The sequence below is a fragment of the Alligator sinensis genome, unplaced genomic scaffold (genome assembly GCF_000455745.1).
Source record: "Alligator sinensis unplaced genomic scaffold, ASM45574v1 scaffold123_2, whole genome shotgun sequence".
Classification (NCBI taxonomy): Eukaryota; Metazoa; Chordata; order Crocodylia; family Alligatoridae; genus Alligator; species Alligator sinensis.
This window is the reverse complement of record NW_005841917.1, coordinates 1,726,141-1,745,950: the sequence shown is the minus strand read 5'-3', so window position 1 is coordinate 1,745,950 and position 19,810 is coordinate 1,726,141. Positions and strand designations below refer to the sequence as shown.

Below are 19,810 nucleotides of genomic sequence, written 5' to 3'. Positions count from 1 at the left end.
CCCCCCCGCCACTGCTTCTCCCTGTCCAGCAGCAGCATAGGGACAGTGTATGCCACTGCTGCTGAACATAGCGAAAGACCCACAGTTGTGGGCTGGATCCAGACTACAAGCAGTCGGTTGTTGACCTCTGATGTAGTATAAGACACTGGCCTGAGACCAGTATAGTTCTAGGATTGAAGTCACTTGTCCAAGATCAGAATGACTATCTTAGTTGCTTTGGTGACCTGAGCACCCCATGCCCATCAGCAAAATGGGCATAATATCTTTATTCCTCGTTATCCAACAAAAAGGGGTGATAGTAATTTGTGTGAATATTAATGATTGAGAGCAGTCTCTATCTTTGTGTAAAGTAAAAAATACTTCAAGAGCTAACCAAGATAGCACTGTTTTGCATCTAGGAGCCAAAGCAGCTGCTGTTGTTACTGCTTCTGTGCTGCCCATTTGTGTCCCACAGTTGCTAGTTAACAGGAAGGTAGGTAGGTAACAACATCATGCAACAAATGATAGTTGCGTTGACTTCCATTTGAACATTAGTTGGTTATCCAAAAAGTTTCAATATTCAAAATATAAAAGGAACCAAGTTTTGAGTTGTGATAACTTTTAGAAGCTCTAACTGAATCATCAGCTATGAGAATCCAAAAGAATAATTTCTTCTAACTATAGGTAACTCTTTACAAAAACAAGTTTCCGCCATTAAAAATCAGTATAATAGTGTGAGTTCAGTCAAATCTAAAGGTTACATTCAGTCCTGCATTTTAACTTGTGAGTTGCTATGATGCCTTAACAATTAAACAATTTTACTGCTGTACTATGAGGTTAAAACTTTAAAATAAGCTGTTCTCTGAAGTATGAATACTCTATTCTTTGCTAGTTACAGCTGCACACTTTTTTTTTTTTTTTTTTTACATACATATTTTGATTAGAGACTTGGGGAGCAAAGATTTGAACAACTTGTGGCATGCACCCAATATCCATTTTTCCTTTAATGTTTTGTAGTGTAGCTGACATGATTTTAGTGTAACCTTTAGATACAGCAACGTTTAGAAAACATTTTTGGAATTCTAAATTGATTTTTCTTCCACAGAATCATTTAATGGGTCTCCAACAGGCAGCATAAACTTGGTAAGTGCTATGGATTTTTTTTCCCCATGCTATGGAACTTTTATTAAACAGCTTCAAGTATGTGGATATGAGGGATATATTTTCAGAAATGCAGCTGCAGTAAAATCGCAAGTTGTCTTAGCTGTTGGACTGAACTGAGCAGTTTTTGTTTGCTTTTTTGAACCATAGGTAGAGTGCTAAAAAGTAAATCTAGATCCTATATAGAAATATTTTTTCAAAAAATATTTCATATGAAAATGGGATGCATAATTGGAAAAATTTCTCTATGACAGTAAGGCAGCATAGAGTTTTTTTTTTTTACATATTTCAAGATGTGTATATATATTATTTTGTTCAAGTTGGGTAAATGAGTCCAGGTTCCTGACTATATTTAAAAATATTGCTCAACATGCATCTGTATCAGTCTTCAACATGCATCAGTCATAATGCATCTTGAATATTCAGGGTGTAGGTTGTAGCCGAATATTCAAGTTTTTGAAGCAGTTATTTAAAGCAAGAAATATTTAACTTACTTAGAATCTTTTCATGCACGGTATAAATTTTACAGCTTAATTTATGTAACTGTTTATGTTTCTATATTGGTAAATGTGTGATGGTCATAGTTTTGTTCATTAACTTATCTTGCCCTCTTCTACAGGGTTACCTTACTCTGCCCTCTTCTGCCTTATCTGCTTTCTCTAGCACTTAACTTCTAATGACCCAACACTCTATGCAGCTTTAAACCTTAACCATTTAAAAATGAAAAATCAGCATGCCTCATGTTACCTTCCTCTGTTCTTCAAAATTACATGTGGATGAGGCCAAAGTTATACAAACTGAATTTTGTCATTTGTGACAGTTGTAAGCAACTCCTAAAGAATTTGAGATTAAGTTTAAATAACATTACAGGTCTTGGAAAAATGTTCTTGATTTATACTCTTTAAGCATTCCATAATTGCTAGCTAGTTCCTCTGCATTGGGATTCCAGGTAATTAAGACACTTTGGTTCTGGAAGCATAGGGATACTAATATTTCTCGTCAAGATGCTGAATTAATGTAGTTGACTTAAGCTAGTAAATAATCAACGTATACCATTTCCACCCCCCCCCCCCCCAAAAAAAAATCCCAAAAGAACATTCTTTTGCTAATTTTGGCAATTTCACAGTTCTTAATCACTTTCCTCTTTCTCACCTGATGATATATGAAAACACAGATACAGGGGGAAGATGCATAATCAGCTTCTGCAATGAAATGCGCTATCCCAGGGGGTCCCAAACTGGTACACATACCCTTTGGGGTATGTAAGACCATCTCTGGGCGGTACTGGGAGAAATTGTGTAATGGTGTGTTTAATTTGACTTTTAACAATTGGGATTTAAGGGGTTAAAATATAAAATGTACATAAGTAGGGGAATGCTGGCAAATCTGGAAGGGGATACTTGATAAGAAAGGGTTTAGGACCCTCTGTGCTATAGCCAAAAATGCTGTCAAATTCATGAAGTTAAGATGCAGAGAAACATTTGGTTTAATTTTTTCTTACCTTGCACATAACTTGCAGGTTGTAACACCTTTTAATAAAAAGCTTTTGACAGCCAAATAAATACAAAGTTTGATAGCCTGATACTTGGTGATTTAGACAGTGTGGTGGTTACTAGTCTTTGTTAAATTTTTGCTGTGCTTAACCATAGTTTCCCAAACCATAACTACTGTGACAATCCCAATACTATACTGTGGATTTATTTATAGTCATGTGTATGTACATGCACAATATCCTAAAATATCTAATAAAACTATGTCCTGAAAAGTGCACTCTATGCAATAAATACTCTGTTTTCCACATTTGATAACCTTATTGTAAAAAGGATGTGCTTACAAGAGTAAAATAAAACCTTACCACCAATTTGTGCTTTTATATGAAAGACACATATATGTTTCTTCTAGCTAGCTTTGTATGAAGAAACTTCTTGGTTTTCTAATTTTCAATGCTATTCTGGGTTTGCAGAAGTGCTTATGCAGGTGCTTGGATACTACTAGTGGATTTATTTCTTCTGGCTGAGCTCCATGTCTAGAGTAGAAGCCTACTCACATAGGAACAACTCCCTTGTGTCATTAAGTTACATAAAGCAGAACAGCGTACGAATAGGAAAAGGGTTACTTTTAAGGTGTGTGATCTTGCAATATTTGTTACTCAATGCAGTGCATTAAGTCTTGGTGGTAAGATGTTATGTGGCTGGTTGGTTTGTTTTTGAATTTAGATTAGATTAATCTGTATTTTGGCAAATTCACTCAAAACCCTGCCCAAAACTAAATAAAACTGTAAAACTACTTTTATAATTGCATCCTATTATCTCTTAAAATGAGGGGTGTCAACTGGAAGTATGTGTACTCCTAGGGGCACTTGGAAAGATCATAGGGGTTATGCGCAGGTGGGTGGGGATGGAGTGTACCCTGGGGTGCGGCGGTGGCATCTCCCCCGGCACATTCCCACACTTCGCCTCTTGCTCTTCCTCCTCCGCCGGGCACTGCTGGCGCCCCACAGCACACCACGGCAGCTCCCCGTCCCCCACCCCAGCTTGCTCTCCTGATTGGCCGCTGCCCTTGGCCGATAGCCAATGATGAGGAGGTTCCGCAACCACCCTCTGCTTGCAGAGCCATGAGGGCAGCGAGGAGCCAAAGGGTCTGAAGGGAGTGTGGGAGGGAGCTGGGTTGGGAGGGAGTGTTTCTGTGCCTGCAACTGGGGGGTTGAGGGCAGCGGTGCCCCCTGTGGGCTGGATGGGGGGAGGGGGGCTGGCTCGTGCCCACCACAGGTAGTGCACAATTGGCTGGACACAAGGCCTGGCAACAGCCTGTGGAGCTGCACGTGTGAGTGGCCATGGGAAAGTGGGGCGGTGGGTGATGGCAGCAGCAGTATGGGGTGGTGGGTGGTGGCAGCAGCCTCATGCGAGCTCCCCCTCTGTTCCACATTCAGCCACTGCCACCAGAAGGGGTATACTTGTTTAAAAAAACAAAAAAAACCCATCCAGATTGAAAACCCTTGTCTTAGAAAAAAACCCCTCTTGTTTATTACTATCTCAATATATAGTGTATTGGGTTCAGTTGACTGGCATTAATTGTTTACCACTTGTCACAGGCCAGCTGGGCACTGTGAGTGTATCAATTTTATCACAGGCCAACTGGGCTGTTTGATTCAGTTTCGGATCGAGGAGGCAAAAGTTGGGAGTGGAATAAAGGCAAATTATTATAGCTTACACACACACGACAGTTAACAGAAAGATAAATGCGATAAGCAGATAAGGCAGTATAAAAGAGCTAATAGTAAAATAATAACAACAGATAATAATAACATATAGATAGATCAATCTGTCACAGGCCAACTGGGCACTGTGAGGGTATTAGCCACACTGGGCTGTTCAAAACAACAAATAGACAGACATGGGTTGGCAACTTATCAATAGTCCCTCAATGCCAGGTGCGCGCCAAGTGATTCCAGTGAACCTCCTATCTGATGCATGTGTTTTTTTTTTTTTTTTTATACCTAGTCTTATGTTAATCTGTTGGCCTAAGGGCCACTCACAATATTGCCCTATAGCTGTTACCCTATGGGATTGAAAGGTGTTAAAATTATCATAAAAGGTTACTACCCAGACTCAGGTTTATCCAATAAGCAAATTATGATGCAGCACCTTTAGGTTTGAAATTGACATCGCTCCGCCTAAATCCCAACCCCTTTTAGGCTTCAGTTGAATATGCTTTCTTGGGATACGCTTTCCTGGAACGTGTTTGGGTGTGCCTAGCAGTTAAATCCAGTTTTTATTGCTGAGGCTGAACCCTGAGCAAAAAACCACTAGGCCAGCTAATCTCACAGCTACAGCTTTGCCTATGGGGCCCAGTCAGTTCCATGAACAGTTAATTTACCAGTTTGGTTAAACTTATGACAGACAAGTTACATTTGCAGTTTACAAACTTACAAGCTTATATTAACTAATATTACCTATTTAGGCAAAATACCAAATGCCTCCAAGAAGCACACATTATTGCTTATTAATCCCTCTGGTTCTGGCTATCACACCACTGTTAATCATACTCTGTGGTGGGTAGTATGCCCACTGACACAGCACACTTGTTAGGTATGTCCAGTTTTTAAGTTATGAAATCTTAATGTCCAAAAAAACTTTAGTGAATGGAAGTCCTTCTAACATATTTAAAACTTCATTGGAATAACTTTAGATTTCTGGTTTTCATCCTGCCTTTTTTTAAAAAAACAAAACAAAACTTTTTGTATCTTGACACCTTTGCCTCTTTTGCAGCTAAATGTGACCACAAGTGTAATCTTAAATGGTGGTTCAATATTTACAATGGTGTATTTTTAAATTCACAATTACATATTTAGATGGAAAAGTCTTGGCCTTGAAGGGGGGAAAACCCCCCCCCAAAACCCTAGCAATGTGAACTCCCCTTCTGAGTACAAATAGGACATTTTAGTTTTGTATCAATATATTTATGGTGTGTTGCAGTTTTTTACAGGAGAAAGTGACTAATCTAACCAAAAGATGAGCAGTATTTTGAAGTGATATTTTCAATACTAAAATGAAATACTTTGTAATGCGTTTTATAGTAAAGATTCTTCATGATTACCAAATAAGAAAAAAAGTTCTTACATAAACTACTTAAAGATAAACTTCTAAAATATGGACCACTACTTTCAATATGATGAGAATTTGTAGGAGCGAAATACTGCAAATATTTCAAGATAAATTGTATTTCAGTATAGAATAGTCTACTCTTCAGTACTCTGAATTAGGAGGTTAAAATAAAGTAATGGTGGAGGGGGGTTTGTGTTTTGTTTTTAAGTGTAACATCTATGATCTTTTGCTCTTCTTTCCTTCAGTCCTTAGATGATCTTTCAACTCTCTCTTCTGAAGAGTTAGTACAACTACATGCGCACATCTCTGATACTGGTAAGTGATTTTTCTGTGGTGGGTTTTGTGTTCTTCCAAGATGTTGTTTTTTAATCTCTCAAAGGTTCTACTATGTGATGTATATAACTTTTATCTTAAATATTTCTAATGTTACAGGCCTCTCCAAATCCTAATGCTTTTTTACCTATCTGTTCTTCACTTCGTCTTTATGAAGTTTGTACTTGTGGTATAGGGTTACTGTAATGCAGAGGAACCCTCATCAAACTTCTGTTGTAGCCTTCCTGTAAACCCTGAAATGAGAAATGTTAATGTTAATGCTTATCTTAAAGGTCTACCAAATGAACTGAGAACTCCTTAATTTGAATTCAGTAGTTTAGCCTGCAGCAGCTTTATAGCTTTCAGTTGAATTTATTAAAAATGTAATTTGTCCAAGTGTAGCTGTCACCTCCCTTTGTTCTTCAGTCAACCAAATGTTGTTCTTCACTGTTTTTCTTCTTTATTATAACACTTTCATCTACCTTTCTATAGAAAGATTAAGTGACTTTCACTACTGTGGAAGGGACTTAATCTTTTGCTACTTCATTTTAAGTAAAAGAAGATTGCATCTAATGGTATAAAATATATAAAATCTGAGCACATTATGCCACTACAGTAATGTGATCAATACTACTTCATTTTGTTTCTGTCCCTGTGTTTGACTTTGGTCTAATACAGGGGTGGGCTACCCATGGTCCGCATACGGCCTGTCGGGCCATTCTATCCGGCTGGCAGGGCCCTTTAAATTTAGAAAATTAATATTTATCTGCCCCTGGCTGCCTGTCATGTGGCCCTCAATGGCTTGCCAAAATTCAGTAAGCGGCCCTCCATCTGAAATAATTGCCTGCCCCTGTTCTAGTATCAAGGTGTTGCTGGAGATGCTATGTTTTAGTATCTCTTTTTTTATTCAGGAGTTGTGCATGTGGTTTCTTAGGCACATGATAATTTCATGATGGACAGGCAGACCTGGTCAGTCATACCTTCATAAAGTAAGGTGAATATGGTAGATACCTGTATGCTTTTTGTTGGAGATATTTACATAGAAAGCTTTTACAAGGGCTTTTCTTGAGTTTAGCACAACTTTTGAAAGCCTTTACTAGTGTTGCTTGTTATACTATAGTTACCTTAAGAATGCCAAGTTTACAAAGCAGAAAACTAAAAAATGAGGCAACAGTAGTACTGAGAACCTATTCAACTTTAATTTTTTCCCTTCTACACAGGGGTGTGTATGGTTTGTGGCTTCTTTGTTTTTTGTTGTCTCCCCGCCCCCAGGTCCTTGCCTCATTCAGTGCACAGAACTTATTTTTGTGTTTAATGTATTGGGCTGGTGTGGAAGATGAGGCTGTTTTTTAAGAACAGGAGTCCTACACACTTCAGGTTGCTGCTGCAAAAGCGGTTTTCCTAGTTGTTTTGGACATGTCTCCCCTTTCTTTGCATCTGTCTACTGTTTCCTCCATTCTGTAGTGCATCAGATGTAAGCTATTGCTTTCAAGAATTCATTTTGGCTTCCTTTCCACCTGTCTACTCATCTCTTCTAGTCTTGGGATTAGCTAATCATATTAGTTTACATCTTGTACTTTAGTTTTAAAAATAAGCATCTTAAATTGTCTCCAGTGAAGACCGTTTCATTTGTGGCCTTCTCTGTAAACCACTTGAAAACTAATATTGTTTTACTCAAAGCTCTCTGCCATGATGCCTAGACATGGATAGGCTAGTGTCCTAATACCTCTGCCTCTCTTGTTGACTGACTGATTGTTTCATTGTTCCTGCGTGTACTCAGTTGTTCATCTATCTCATTTATGTTTAGTTTGAGAGCTCTTTGGAACAAGTATAATTGTTGTTTCCTACATATAATTAACCTAGTGCAGGGGGATCCTGGTTCATGATTTAGGGGTATGATCCTAGTGGTATGTAATGCAAATATAAATAGTAAAGACTTATTGCAAAAGTTAGAAGTTTTGTGGCAATTTAAATAGGGTACCACTAGGATGTGTCATCTTGGTTATGGTAGTTAAATGCTTTTCCTGGACTGGCCATACAGTTTGTGTCGATCAAATCAGTTAAAACGTTCACAAGAGTCCGCTGTCTTTTGCTTGCCCCAAACCTAGAGTGGAAACGTTAGCCGGCAGAAATTTGTTAGTAAAACTTCCTACTTGTGCCAGACACTAGTATGTGCGTCTGGATGATACTACAGATTTTCAATTGCAAGAAGGCTTATACTCCTTGAGCATCCGTTTTTGTCTGAGTCTGTCACTTCAGACATTTTCTTCATTTCATGTCTGTGCTTTCGTCTTCCTTCCTTGTGTTTTTTTTTTTTCCCTTTCATTTGTTTGAAATTACCAGTCTATGCTGACTATGACCCATATGCTGTGGCAGGAGTATGTAATGACCATGGAAAGACATATGCACTGTATGCCATCACTGTACATCGGCGACTTCCAAACAGTGAAGAGACATGGAAAACTTACCGTCGCTACAGTGACTTTCATGACTTCCACATGAGGATCACCGAACAGGTAGCTGGTCCTTTAGAGACCTTTTAATTTTATGGGTGCAGTGGACTTTAAAAGCTGTCTCTCTAAGTAACGATGTTAGTGCCTGTCAAAAAAAAATAAAAAATTTTTTTTTAAAAAGCCAAGGAGATAGCTTTCCATTTACTTCAGTGTGGTGTGCCTCAGCTTTGCATGGACTCTTAAGGTATGCAAACATCTGAACCACTGTCAATACTGTGTCCAGTTGTGGGCTCCACAGTGACAGATGGGAGAGTCTGTTGGACTAGAGGCCTATGAATAATGATTTAAGAGGAAAGGCTGTAAGGACTAGTATTTAATCTGGAGAAGAAAAGACTGAGAAGGGATTTGATAAGTCTTTTAAATACCTGAAGGGAAGATTTTTTTTAAATATAGAGGATGGAGGTTGCTCATAGTCCTTTCCTTGTAGCCACTGAGAGAAAGTTATAGCCTTGCGCTATATCAGAAGAAATTTAGCTTAGAGATTAGGAAGAACTTTTTGACTAGGAGGGTGATCAAGCACTGGGATGATGTAGATGTAGATGTTGTCTTTTCAAGAGCGAATTAGAAAAATTCTTGACTGGGATGGCTCATTCAGGGATGAATCCTGCCCTGAGCAGGAGGCTGGGCTTGATGACCTCATGAGGTCCATTCTAGCCCTGCTTTCCTAGGATCTTATTATAAAATAATTCTATGAATATAAGAACATGCTTTACTGAGTCATACCAATAGTATCTGTGCTTTAGAGGGAAAATACTGAACTAGATCTCTCTAGAGTGATTTATCTAAGCTATGACTGAGGAACCCAAAAAAGACAATGCAATGTTGGGCATCATGAATAAAGAAATGGAGAATGGCATCATCATTATGCCATTATACAAATCCATGGTGCAGGAAGAACTTTCTGACTATGAAGGTGGTCAAGTATTGGGACAAGATTGGTCTCATTACCCTCCCTTGCATCTACTGTTTCTTGTGTTAGGGGTGCCAGAGGGAACATCTTCAACTGTTCTGTTCAAAATCTATTAATGGACCTATCATCCATTAATTTATCTAGTCTTTTTTTTAACCTGGCTATGCTGTGTGCCTCTTCAATATCCTCTGGCAATGAATTCCACAAATTAACTATATGTTGCATAAAAAAGTACATTTGCTTGTCAATTTTTTTGTTTGGGTTTTTTAAATAGATATTTACACTGTTATCGTGTTCAGTTCAGTGGATGCCCCCTAGTTGTAGTATTCTGGGACTTGATAAATAAGTTCCTGTTCACTTGGTCTACATCATTCATGATTTTATAGATTATGGTCATATCCCTCCTCCCCGCACCCTTCAGCCTTGTCCTTTCTAAACTGAAGAGCCCTGGCCTTTATAGTTTCTCCTGGTATGGTAACTGCTCTACCTTCCTGATCATTTTGGTTGCCCTTCATGTACCGTTTCCAATTCTACTACTTCCTTTTTGTGAGGTACAGAGATCAGAACTGTCTACAGTATTCAAGGTGTGGGTGCACCATGGCTTTGTATAATGGCATGACGATGTTCTTCATTTTCCTTCTTAATGATGCCCAATGTTGTATTAGCTTTTTGGGTTGTAACGGCACATTGGACTGATGTTTTTAGAGATCTCTCTCCAGCAATTCCACGGTCGTCTTCTGCCCTCAGTCATAACAGCTATTTCAGAACCCCGTATTGTGTACATATATAGTTGAGGTTGTTTTTCCCCATTTGCATTACCTTGCATTTGTTGGCTTTTGAAGTTCATCTGCCTCTCTCTTTCCCATTCACTTTAGTTTGGTTAGATATTTTCTGTAGGTTCTTTGCATGAGTTTGGAACTTGACCACCTAAAATAATTTGGTGTCATCTGCAAACTTGGAGATTTCACTGTGCATCCCCACTTCCAAATCATTGATGAAAATGGTGAATAAATTGGGCCCATCACAAATCCCTGTGGAACCCCACTTTAGACTTCCCTGCATCCTGAAAAGTGACCATTTAGCCCTATCCTTTTGTTTCCTATCCCTTGGCCAGTCCTTGATCCATGCAAGAACCTGCCTCAATTCTGGGGCAACTCCATTTTTAAAGCCGTTGAGGAATCTTGTGGAAGCTTTTTGAATGTCCAAGTAGATTATATTAACTGCCCCCCCCTTTATCCATGTGCTTGTTAATACCCTCAAAGAACTCTAGTAGATTGGTGAGGCAAGATTTCCCTTCATAAAGACCATGCTGACCTTTCTCCAACAGATCATATTTGTCCATACAACTGCTGATTTTTATTCTTTAAATTCTGCCAACTATGAAGTGACTGGTGGTCTTAAAGAAATTGGGGAGCCCAATTTTAAAAGGCCAGGGGCCTGCATCCACTCAATTCCTATGCCTTCTAGGCCACACACTATGCAGTTGTCGTGTCCCTCCCCACCAGGCACCACGTGGTTTCTCCTCAATGCCTCCCCCATCCTGGCTGCACAAGTCACCTGGAGTTTCTGCTGCCATGCAGGCTGTACTGCCTTATGGGGTCATCTGAATCCCAGGGCCCTGAGCTCCCTGATACTTGCAGCCCTGAACCCAGAGGCAGGGATAAGAAACGAAGAGGGAGGGGAAGCCCAGAGGCTCTGGAGGTAGTAGTAGCTGGAGCAATTGGGGGAGCCGTGCCTGGGCGTGCTGCACTTGTGCAGCCCTGGTTTAAAAGAATGCTCTGATATTGAGAAATAGTGCTATAGAACTGGCTAGATAAAGATTACTCATACAGTTGACACTTGCAGGGTTTTAATTATAACAGTAGTAATTCTGAAGTTGTTACTGAATGTTTCCCTGGCATTTAGTCCTAGAACAGACATCTGATATTAGTGAATGTTTAGCTGAGAGGAACATAAATTGATGCACAGGTATCACTGCTTGGGGCATGGGATTAAGTTAGGAACAAAGGGTGAACTCCTAAGTGCAAGGTATTAAAACTCAGTGACTGGGCTCCTTTAGCACTTTCGTGATGCACATACATACTAATAGTTCTGGGGTAGGGTGATTTGGAGGGAGAAAAGAAAGATAAGGTTATTGGTACAGATCTTCATATTTACAGAGGTTAATCAGTAGCATGGGTAGAACCTGGAGAAGAGTGTTTGGGAGGGCATGCGGTTGCATCCTTTAAGCAAGAGCTTGACCTGACCAACCGGGAGCTCATCATATGTGGCACAGCCGGAGCCACTGCTTTTGTGTAGCTCTGCCGTAGGGGCTGAGCACTTCTGTTACTTACCCCACTCCTTCCTGCCACCTCCCTGTGCCAAATTTGGGGACAGGGGAAATGGAGGGATTAATAGTAGCAGTGCTGCCCCTGGACTCCAGAGCTGTGTAAAAGCAGTGGCTCTGACAAAGAGCCTGTGAAAACCTGCTGATGAGCCCAGAGACCTCCTTGCACAGGTAGTGCGCCACTGTACCCTCCTTGGATCCACTTCTTACCTACAGCGCTCTGTTTTTGTTTTAGTTTAGGGTAAAGGTATTACAAGAATATTGTAATTAACACAAATCTAGGAAACTCAGAGTTAAGGTGCCCTGTGAAGCTTAACACTGCTCTGTAGGCTCTCCCAATCTGGGACTTTAGGCAGCTAAAGTAGCTTCAAATGTGTTATGTCTTCAATTAAATTGAGCTTGGTGGAGCTAAAATGCTTGAAAAAATGCACCTTCTTTGTCCTTCAAGATGAGACCATATGAATCCACGGCATGAAATGCATCACCCTGACTAGCTTGTGACTTCTGTTCTGGGACCTACATCAATATTGGTAGAAATATGGAGCTCCATGTTAGGACTAGCATGAAATCAAATGAAGGACTTTATTTGCCCATATTAAGGTAGTCCTAGTCAATTTTTCGTTTGTCTTGTTCAATCTCTATGTTGACAACATAGTGCAGAACTGTTGGTGCAGGTCTTGTAATATGTACTATATACCCCACTTCTCTCATTTGTCAGGTAAAAATGGTATTTGGCAAGTAGGGTAACAACGCTCCTGAAGGAAAACTGTTAAACAACAAATTTTATTATTAATTTGAATGTTGTTCTTATGTAATATACAACTGCATTTGTCACCATTAGTAGTATATGCAGTGGTTTTCTCTGAGCCTTATGCTTGTATATTTTAAAAACAAAATAACTATTAGTAGGTGAAGCCCTTGTAGTTGGTCACACGAGGTACTTTTCCAGAATTGTTTAAACTCTCATTTTCTTAAAGAGATACCTACTGTCTTCCCCCCTCTTACCCTCACCAGCAGAACAGTGTTGAGGAAGAAAGCAGGTTCTGATCTTCATATAGAAAGAAAAACTAAGTAATGTTCAGATGGAAGTGCAATTTGTGTGGAACAGTGGGTTTAGTTCATTTGTTATATTTGTCACAGAGCTTATGAAATAAAAACTAAGCTTGAGAAATGGGCATTTAGGTTTTAAGTGAAATACTAAGGATCTGTGAGGTCTAAGAAAAGGACAGCTGCTGGCAGTTGTATGTACTGTTAAACAATCTGCCTCTTATTGCTTTCCATGTATTCTCAGACTCTTAACCCCCATAAAATAAAAAGAAAAAAATGCAAAGACTTGTAATTCACCAGCTGGTACAAAATAGAACCTGCTGACATGAATAAGTGTTAACAACACAATGCTTTTAACAGTAAAATGCTTTCAACCAAGTCTTTGTAGGGATTAAGGTTATTGACTACATAAACCTTTTAACTGATCAAAAATGTTGAGCTATAGGTCTAGTTTACTCTATTGTTGGGTAATAAAAATGTAAATAGTCTTGAATACTTTAGTGTAAGTATTTAAGATCAATGCCATAGGGTCCAGCTAATGTAAAAGTGGAATTGACACCTTGAACAGTAGAAGTATGTGTGTATACAAAGTATGAGAAACTTTGTGCGTAAATTAGTTTTAATATGTAATGACACATTTGATTACTCTGGGATATTATGCAAAATGTTTGTTGGTATATGATTTTGCACCCCTTCCCGTCTGTAGATTTTGGTTCCTCATACTTATGCATTTAAAAAAAAAAAAAGTGTAAACCTTGAAGCTGGAGCAGCTAAGTTCCTTGTAGCAGTGGGTAAAGGTTATACGGTCTGTGTTGACCCTATGTCAATAGAAACATATAGCTTGTGCATATAAGATCCGGTCCTTAAGAGTAAAAAAAAATCTTAAACTTTAAAAAGTAACTTAGCATTGATTTCTGTGGGGTTTGTGTAAAGTTCTAGACTGGACACTTTCCTTGCTTAAAAATGGCGTTTTTTTATTAAGGCTTTTTTTGTTTGTTTTACTGAGTCATATGCCACGTTTCTGGGAACTACATATGCTTGTAAGATGCGATGTATGCACAGCATAGCATATAGGTTTGGTCAGCAGCATGTTGGGTAAAACTTGGCAAAATTCTTTCCTAAAGATACTTTTTAAATTAAACTTCCTCCAATTATAAAAATTCAGTCCCCCACAGATCTGCTTCCTAATTTTTTTTTTTTTTTTTTTAAATGACTTGTGTGACCAATGCATATTTCACAGGCCTGAAGTCTTCATTTATAGGTTTGAGGACCTACTTGTCCAAAATCTGGCCCTTGCTCTACTCTTTTTGTACCTCACTGACGGCAAAAGGTGGCACAAATAATTGAATACCAACAAGGTACATGAGAATATTTTGGGGTACAAGTAGAGCATTTTGTGCTGCGGCCACGTAGATTTTAAAGCCAGAATGGACCTTGTCATCTAGCCTTATCTCTTGCACTGTACAGATCATGGCATTTCCTTTAATATTTTCAACATTTAAACCCATAACTTGTAGCTCAAACAAAGAATATCTTTTTAGACATCCGCTTCTGATTTTAAAGATTTTGTGATGCATCTACCACATCCCTACTAAATGGTTCAATTAATAAAGTACTAATTATTCAGTCTAAACAATCCTGGATATATCTAGCTTCAGGATCCAGTACCTGGATGTTATTTCTTTGTATGCTATAGAGAAGAGACTAGAGAGCTTTCCAACTTTTTTTGGTTGCTGATGGATGTGGGGCGGAAACCCCATGCTTTACCGGAAGAGGCAGTGTGTTCTTTCACTTCAGCAGGGCATTTTGGCACTTTTATCTAATAGCTGATTCAATTATCTATTAGATAAAAGCACCAATAAAACCCCGCTGATGCACCCGATCTATAATAGATGTTGGGTGAGCCAGGTCAAACTAAAGTGATGCCTCTTTTGAGCATGTGCTGGGTTTGGTGAGGGAGGTGCACTGAGTTTTTAAAAAAAGAACTTTTTTCCACATCTGTCAGCAGCCTTTTATTTCTCCAAACTCCAAGAATTAAATAGCCCGCTCTTAGCCATTCTGTTGTACTTGGATATGACATGCAGTTGGTTATCCACCAGACTTGTAAGTTCCTGCTTGCAAAGTTGTCCATCAGCCTAGCATCTTTTTGTTCATAAATATAAATTTACATTTGGCTATTATGACTGTCGTCGTCTTTTTTGTTTAACTGAGTCCAGTTTTCAAAGTTTACCCAGGTTGCAAAATAGATCTGACTTGTCCTTATTTACCGATTTCCCCAGTTTATATCATCTGCCTAGCATTTTTCAGGTAGTCAATAGGATTTTAAATCGGTCAAAATAGATTTATAGAAATACTAGAAAAAACCCTGTCTGATTATAAAAAGAGACCGTCTGCTATCGAGCTAGCCATTTTTCAGTCCACTTTATATGTGCTACAATGATTTCTAATTAATATAATTGGTGACAGATTCATTTACTTTACCAGCTAAATTTTTAACTTCATTTTAAAATTTCTTTTGACAAGATTTTTTTTTACCCCCACCCCAGAAGTGATATGCACAGGTGTTCAAGTTTTCTTTATAGACTGTTCTTTCAGCCCTTCTGTGACTTGTCAGGGGTAACTACAAGTATGCGGAGCCACTGAATTTAACAGAAATTGCTGAAAAGTGACTGTAACTGGTCCTCTTTCACTACTAAATTTCATTGGACCTTCTGTAATAAGCAGTTAAATTAAGTTTTTGAATCTAGTTTTAAAGATTTCAGTGGTGTGCTCCACATTATTTATGAAAACTTTTAGCTTTCAATACAAATTTTTCAGTGAAAGGTGTAGACAAACCAATTGGATAATATTGAAGATTGAAAGGAAATTAGTAACAATGTGAAAGGTTAAACAACTAATCCATTTAACTGATAACTGGTTAGCTTACTGATTATTGTTTAGCATAGAGTGGGGTGCAGTCTGGTAGGGGGAGAGTGGAGATGGAAGCCACGCAGGAATTGGAAGACAGCAGGGCAGGAGGGAGGGAAGACCAAGGAGGAGTGAGGGAGTGACTAGTACCTGTAACTTTTGAGGTTAAAGAGGAAAACAACAGGTGGCCTAATGAGTCTTCAGTTAAGCAATTAGCTGCTCATTCACAGGTGCAACTTCCCTCCCAGGCCTCAGTTTCACATGGGCTGTGTTGTCTGGCTGGGCTTGCCACTGCCGCCTACCCTCACCCCCATCCTGTCAAAGGACCTCAGGCGTGGTTCCCAGCATTAACTGCGTCTGAGCTGCTGTGTCGGCAGTTAACCGTTTAACCAATATACTTAGAGGAGGTTAAACAGATAATTTTTTAAAACTATACTTGCATTCCTAATTAAGGAATTAGGTTGTGGTTTAAATCAGTTGTGGTTTACTGAGTGATCTCCAAACAATGTAGAGTCCAAGTGGTTGGATTGGCAATCTAGTGGTAGAGTGGATTGATATAAACGAGCATGTGGGAATGGACATAGACTGGGAATGAACTTCCTGGCCAGGTAGAAATAGCGATGTACCTTTTTCCTTTGTCTTGACTGCAAGACTGCCTAAGATTCATTTTGGGAAGTTTTCTCCCGTCTCTTAAACCAGGGGTGGTCAACCTGTGGTGCATGAACCACAAGTGGCACAGGAAGCCTATGACACACTTCAGATCAGGGAAGATGCAAGAGCATGGCTATTATGACTGTCGTCGTCTTTTTTGTTTAACTGAGTCCAGTTTTCAAAGTTTACCCAGGTTGCAAAATAGATCTGACTTGTCCTTATTTACCGATTTCCCCAGTTTATATCATCTGCCTAGCATTTTTCAGGTAGTCAATAGGATTTTAAATCGGTCAAAATAGATTTATAGAAATACTAGAAAAAACCCTGTCTGATTATAAAAAGAGACCGTCTGCTATCGAGCTAGCCATTTTTCAGTCCACTTTATATGTGCTACAATGATTTCTAATTAATATAATTGGTGACAGATTCATTTACTTTACCAGCTAAATTTTTAACTTCATTTTAAAATTTCTTTTGACAAGATTTTTTTTTACCCCCACCCCAGAAGTGATATGCACAGGTGTTCAAGTTTTCTTTATAGACTGTTCTTTCAGCCCTTCTGTGACTTGTCAGGGGTAACTACAAGTATGCGGAGCCACTGAATTTAACAGAAATTGCTGAAAAGTGACTGTAACTGGTCCTCTTTCACTACTAAATTTCATTGGACCTTCTGTAATAAGCAGTTAAATTAAGTTTTTGAATCTAGTTTTAAAGATTTCAGTGGTGTGCTCCACATTATTTATGAAAACTTTTAGCTTTCAATACAAATTTTTCAGTGAAAGGTGTAGACAAACCAATTGGATAATATTGAAGATTGAAAGGAAATTAGTAACAATGTGAAAGGTTAAACAACTAATCCATTTAACTGATAACTGGTTAGCTTACTGATTATTGTTTAGCATAGAGTGGGGTGCAGTCTGGTAGGGGGAGAGTGGAGATGGAAGCCACGCAGGAATTGGAAGACAGCAGGGCAGGAGGGAGGGAAGACCAAGGAGGAGTGAGGGAGTGACTAGTACCTGTAACTTTTGAGGTTAAAGAGGAAAACAACAGGTGGCCTAATGAGTCTTCAGTTAAGCAATTAGCTGCTCATTCACAGGTGCAACTTCCCTCCCAGGCCTCAGTTTCACATGGGCTGTGTTGTCTGGCTGGGCTTGCCACTGCCGCCTACCCTCACCCCCATCCTGTCAAAGGACCTCAGGCGTGGTTCCCAGCATTAACTGCGTCTGAGCTGCTGTGTCGGCAGTTAACCGTTTAACCAATATACTTAGAGGAGGTTAAACAGATAATTTTTTAAAACTATACTTGCATTCCTAATTAAGGAATTAGGTTGTGGTTTAAATCAGTTGTGGTTTACTGAGTGATCTCCAAACAATGTAGAGTCCAAGTGGTTGGATTGGCAATCTAGTGGTAGAGTGGATTGATATAAACGAGCATGTGGGAATGGACATAGACTGGGAATGAACTTCCTGGCCAGGTAGAAATAGCGATGTACCTTTTTCCTTTGTCTTGACTGCAAGACTGCCTAAGATTCATTTTGGGAAGTTTTCTCCCGTCTCTTAAACCAGGGGTGGTCAACCTGTGGTGCATGAACCACAAGTGGCACAGGAAGCCTATGACACACTTCAGATCAGGGAAGATGCAAGAGCATGGTGGTAGATAAGGTAGAAAGCAGTGCAGCAGATTGGGCAAGGGTAAGGGGAATAGAGTGGCACTTGGGAAGGGTGCATGGCTAAATTGTGACATGCTTGCCAAAAAGGTTGGCATGCATTGTCTTTAAACTCAGGCCAGAGACGGGCACTCATTTCTACCACCCAAGTATTTCTCTAAATTTCTTCAGGGAGCTGGAGCATACATGTATTCCAGCACCCTGGCTGGAGAGCTTCACAAGCACTCTCTCAAGGCAGGGGGTGATAGAGGGCTGCCTTTAGGAGGAGCCCATTGCCAGCCTGCCCTCACCCCTGCCTAAGAGGATAAGCTGTGAGTTGGCAGCTACTACAGACAGCCCAGGAAGGGTTCCCATCATGGGGGAAAAGCACCTCTCCTTGCCCCTGGAAACACTCAGTGGCACAGAGTGAGGTAGGGGCATTCTGCTCTGGCAGCAAGATTTGCCCCTACCTTTGGTGAGCCTTGCCACCATAGCACAGCAGCCTTCCTTACCCCATAGTGCCCCAGGTCAGTCCACAGCAGTGAGGATGCCATGGCAGGAGCCCCTTCTGGAAGAGTCCATGTTGTAGAAGGCCCCTTCTCCCATCAGTCCATTGATTTAATGGGGAGCTGTTTTGCAGTGGGAACCTGATCTGGGCGGATCAACCCTGGCAGTTAGCTGACTTGACAGAAGGAGGGCAGAATTTTTCAGGGAAGTCTCCCCTCAGGGCTCCCTTATGATTTGACCCATGGGCAGGCTGTCTTGGAGCTGGTGCTCTCCTTGGAGGGAGGAGGAATGGAGGACTGTGAGGATGTTGATTGTCTTTCACAACTGAGAGAAGAGTTCAGTCATTAGACTGGGAGAAGGGAGATCTTCCTCATAGGTAACTGATCTAAATTCTTTCAGGAGAGCCAGTAACCATCTGCAAGAAATCTTTTGAACAGCTACACATTCTCTTTTTCTACTGGGAGAGAGGCTGTAACACCTATTTATGGCCTCAGTGTTTGATCTCAACCTTTTTTGTGCCTGAGGGTTTTTTCCTTCTGTAAGTCAGAACAAGATGGCTGTCAGCTCCTTGATTCCTTCCAGGGGGCAGGAGTGGGGCACAGTCCAGTGTTAACCTTGTTGCAGCTGCTTTCAACTTCAGATTTTGACAATTTTTATCTAGTAGTAGGATATGTATGACTAATTTGGCACCTAACACAGTACCATGTGGGGGATGCATGGTATATTCCTCCCATTCTGCTTCTTGAAAGACAAAGAAGCTAGCAGCCACTTCCTAGCATTGTGACTTTATCCTCCTGTGCCTCCCTACAGTGATGTTCTGGTGGGTAGATACCATTGCAGTTATGGCAGTGGTAGTCTTGGGTACATTGGTTACAATTCATTGGTAAGTAGTTGTCAGCAGCAGTTTGCTTGTAAGCAGTGACCAGCTTTGGACCAAGCTAAGTTATGTTGATCTGCTGCTCCTCAAAGGTTGTTGACTCCTGTTCTAGTGAATTGCAATGTAGGCATAACTTTTTTTCTAAAAATTGGGACCTAACTGGGGTGGAGAAACAGGAGCCTGTAGAATGCATAGAAAGACTATTTTACACTGCCCTAATTTTAAAAGCAAATGTTACAAAGTGACATGTTGTAACTGTTGGGTCCCTGTGTGCATTATGAAGTTTTTAATGTGTCCTTGATAGCTTTTTGAGAACGTGTTTTCTACGTTAGTTCTTATCTGCCTGCATTCTGCATAGGCTCCTTCTAGAA

At 39.9% G+C, this 19,810-nt stretch overlaps 1 protein-coding gene across 10 annotated transcripts in view; it reads left to right on the top strand.

The window, feature by feature from the left end:
- SNX13 (sorting nexin 13) overlaps positions 1-19,810 on the top strand; it is a 148,930-nt gene that overhangs the window by 51,535 nt on the left and 77,585 nt on the right. For 6 of the 10 annotated variants that reach the window (XM_025198237.1, XM_025198238.1, XM_025198235.1 and 3 more), the window contains exons 15-17: positions 1,085-1,122; positions 5,990-6,059; positions 8,400-8,572. In XM_025198237.1, coding sequence (XP_025054022.1) covers positions 1,085-1,122; positions 5,990-6,059; positions 8,400-8,572 — 281 coding nt within the window. Of the gene's footprint in view, positions 1-1,084; positions 1,123-5,989; positions 6,060-7,276; positions 8,375-8,399; positions 8,573-19,810 lie in introns of those variants that run through there. The other 4 variants (XM_025198236.1, XM_025198242.1, XR_003092908.1 and 1 more) reach the window with 4 other exon arrangements.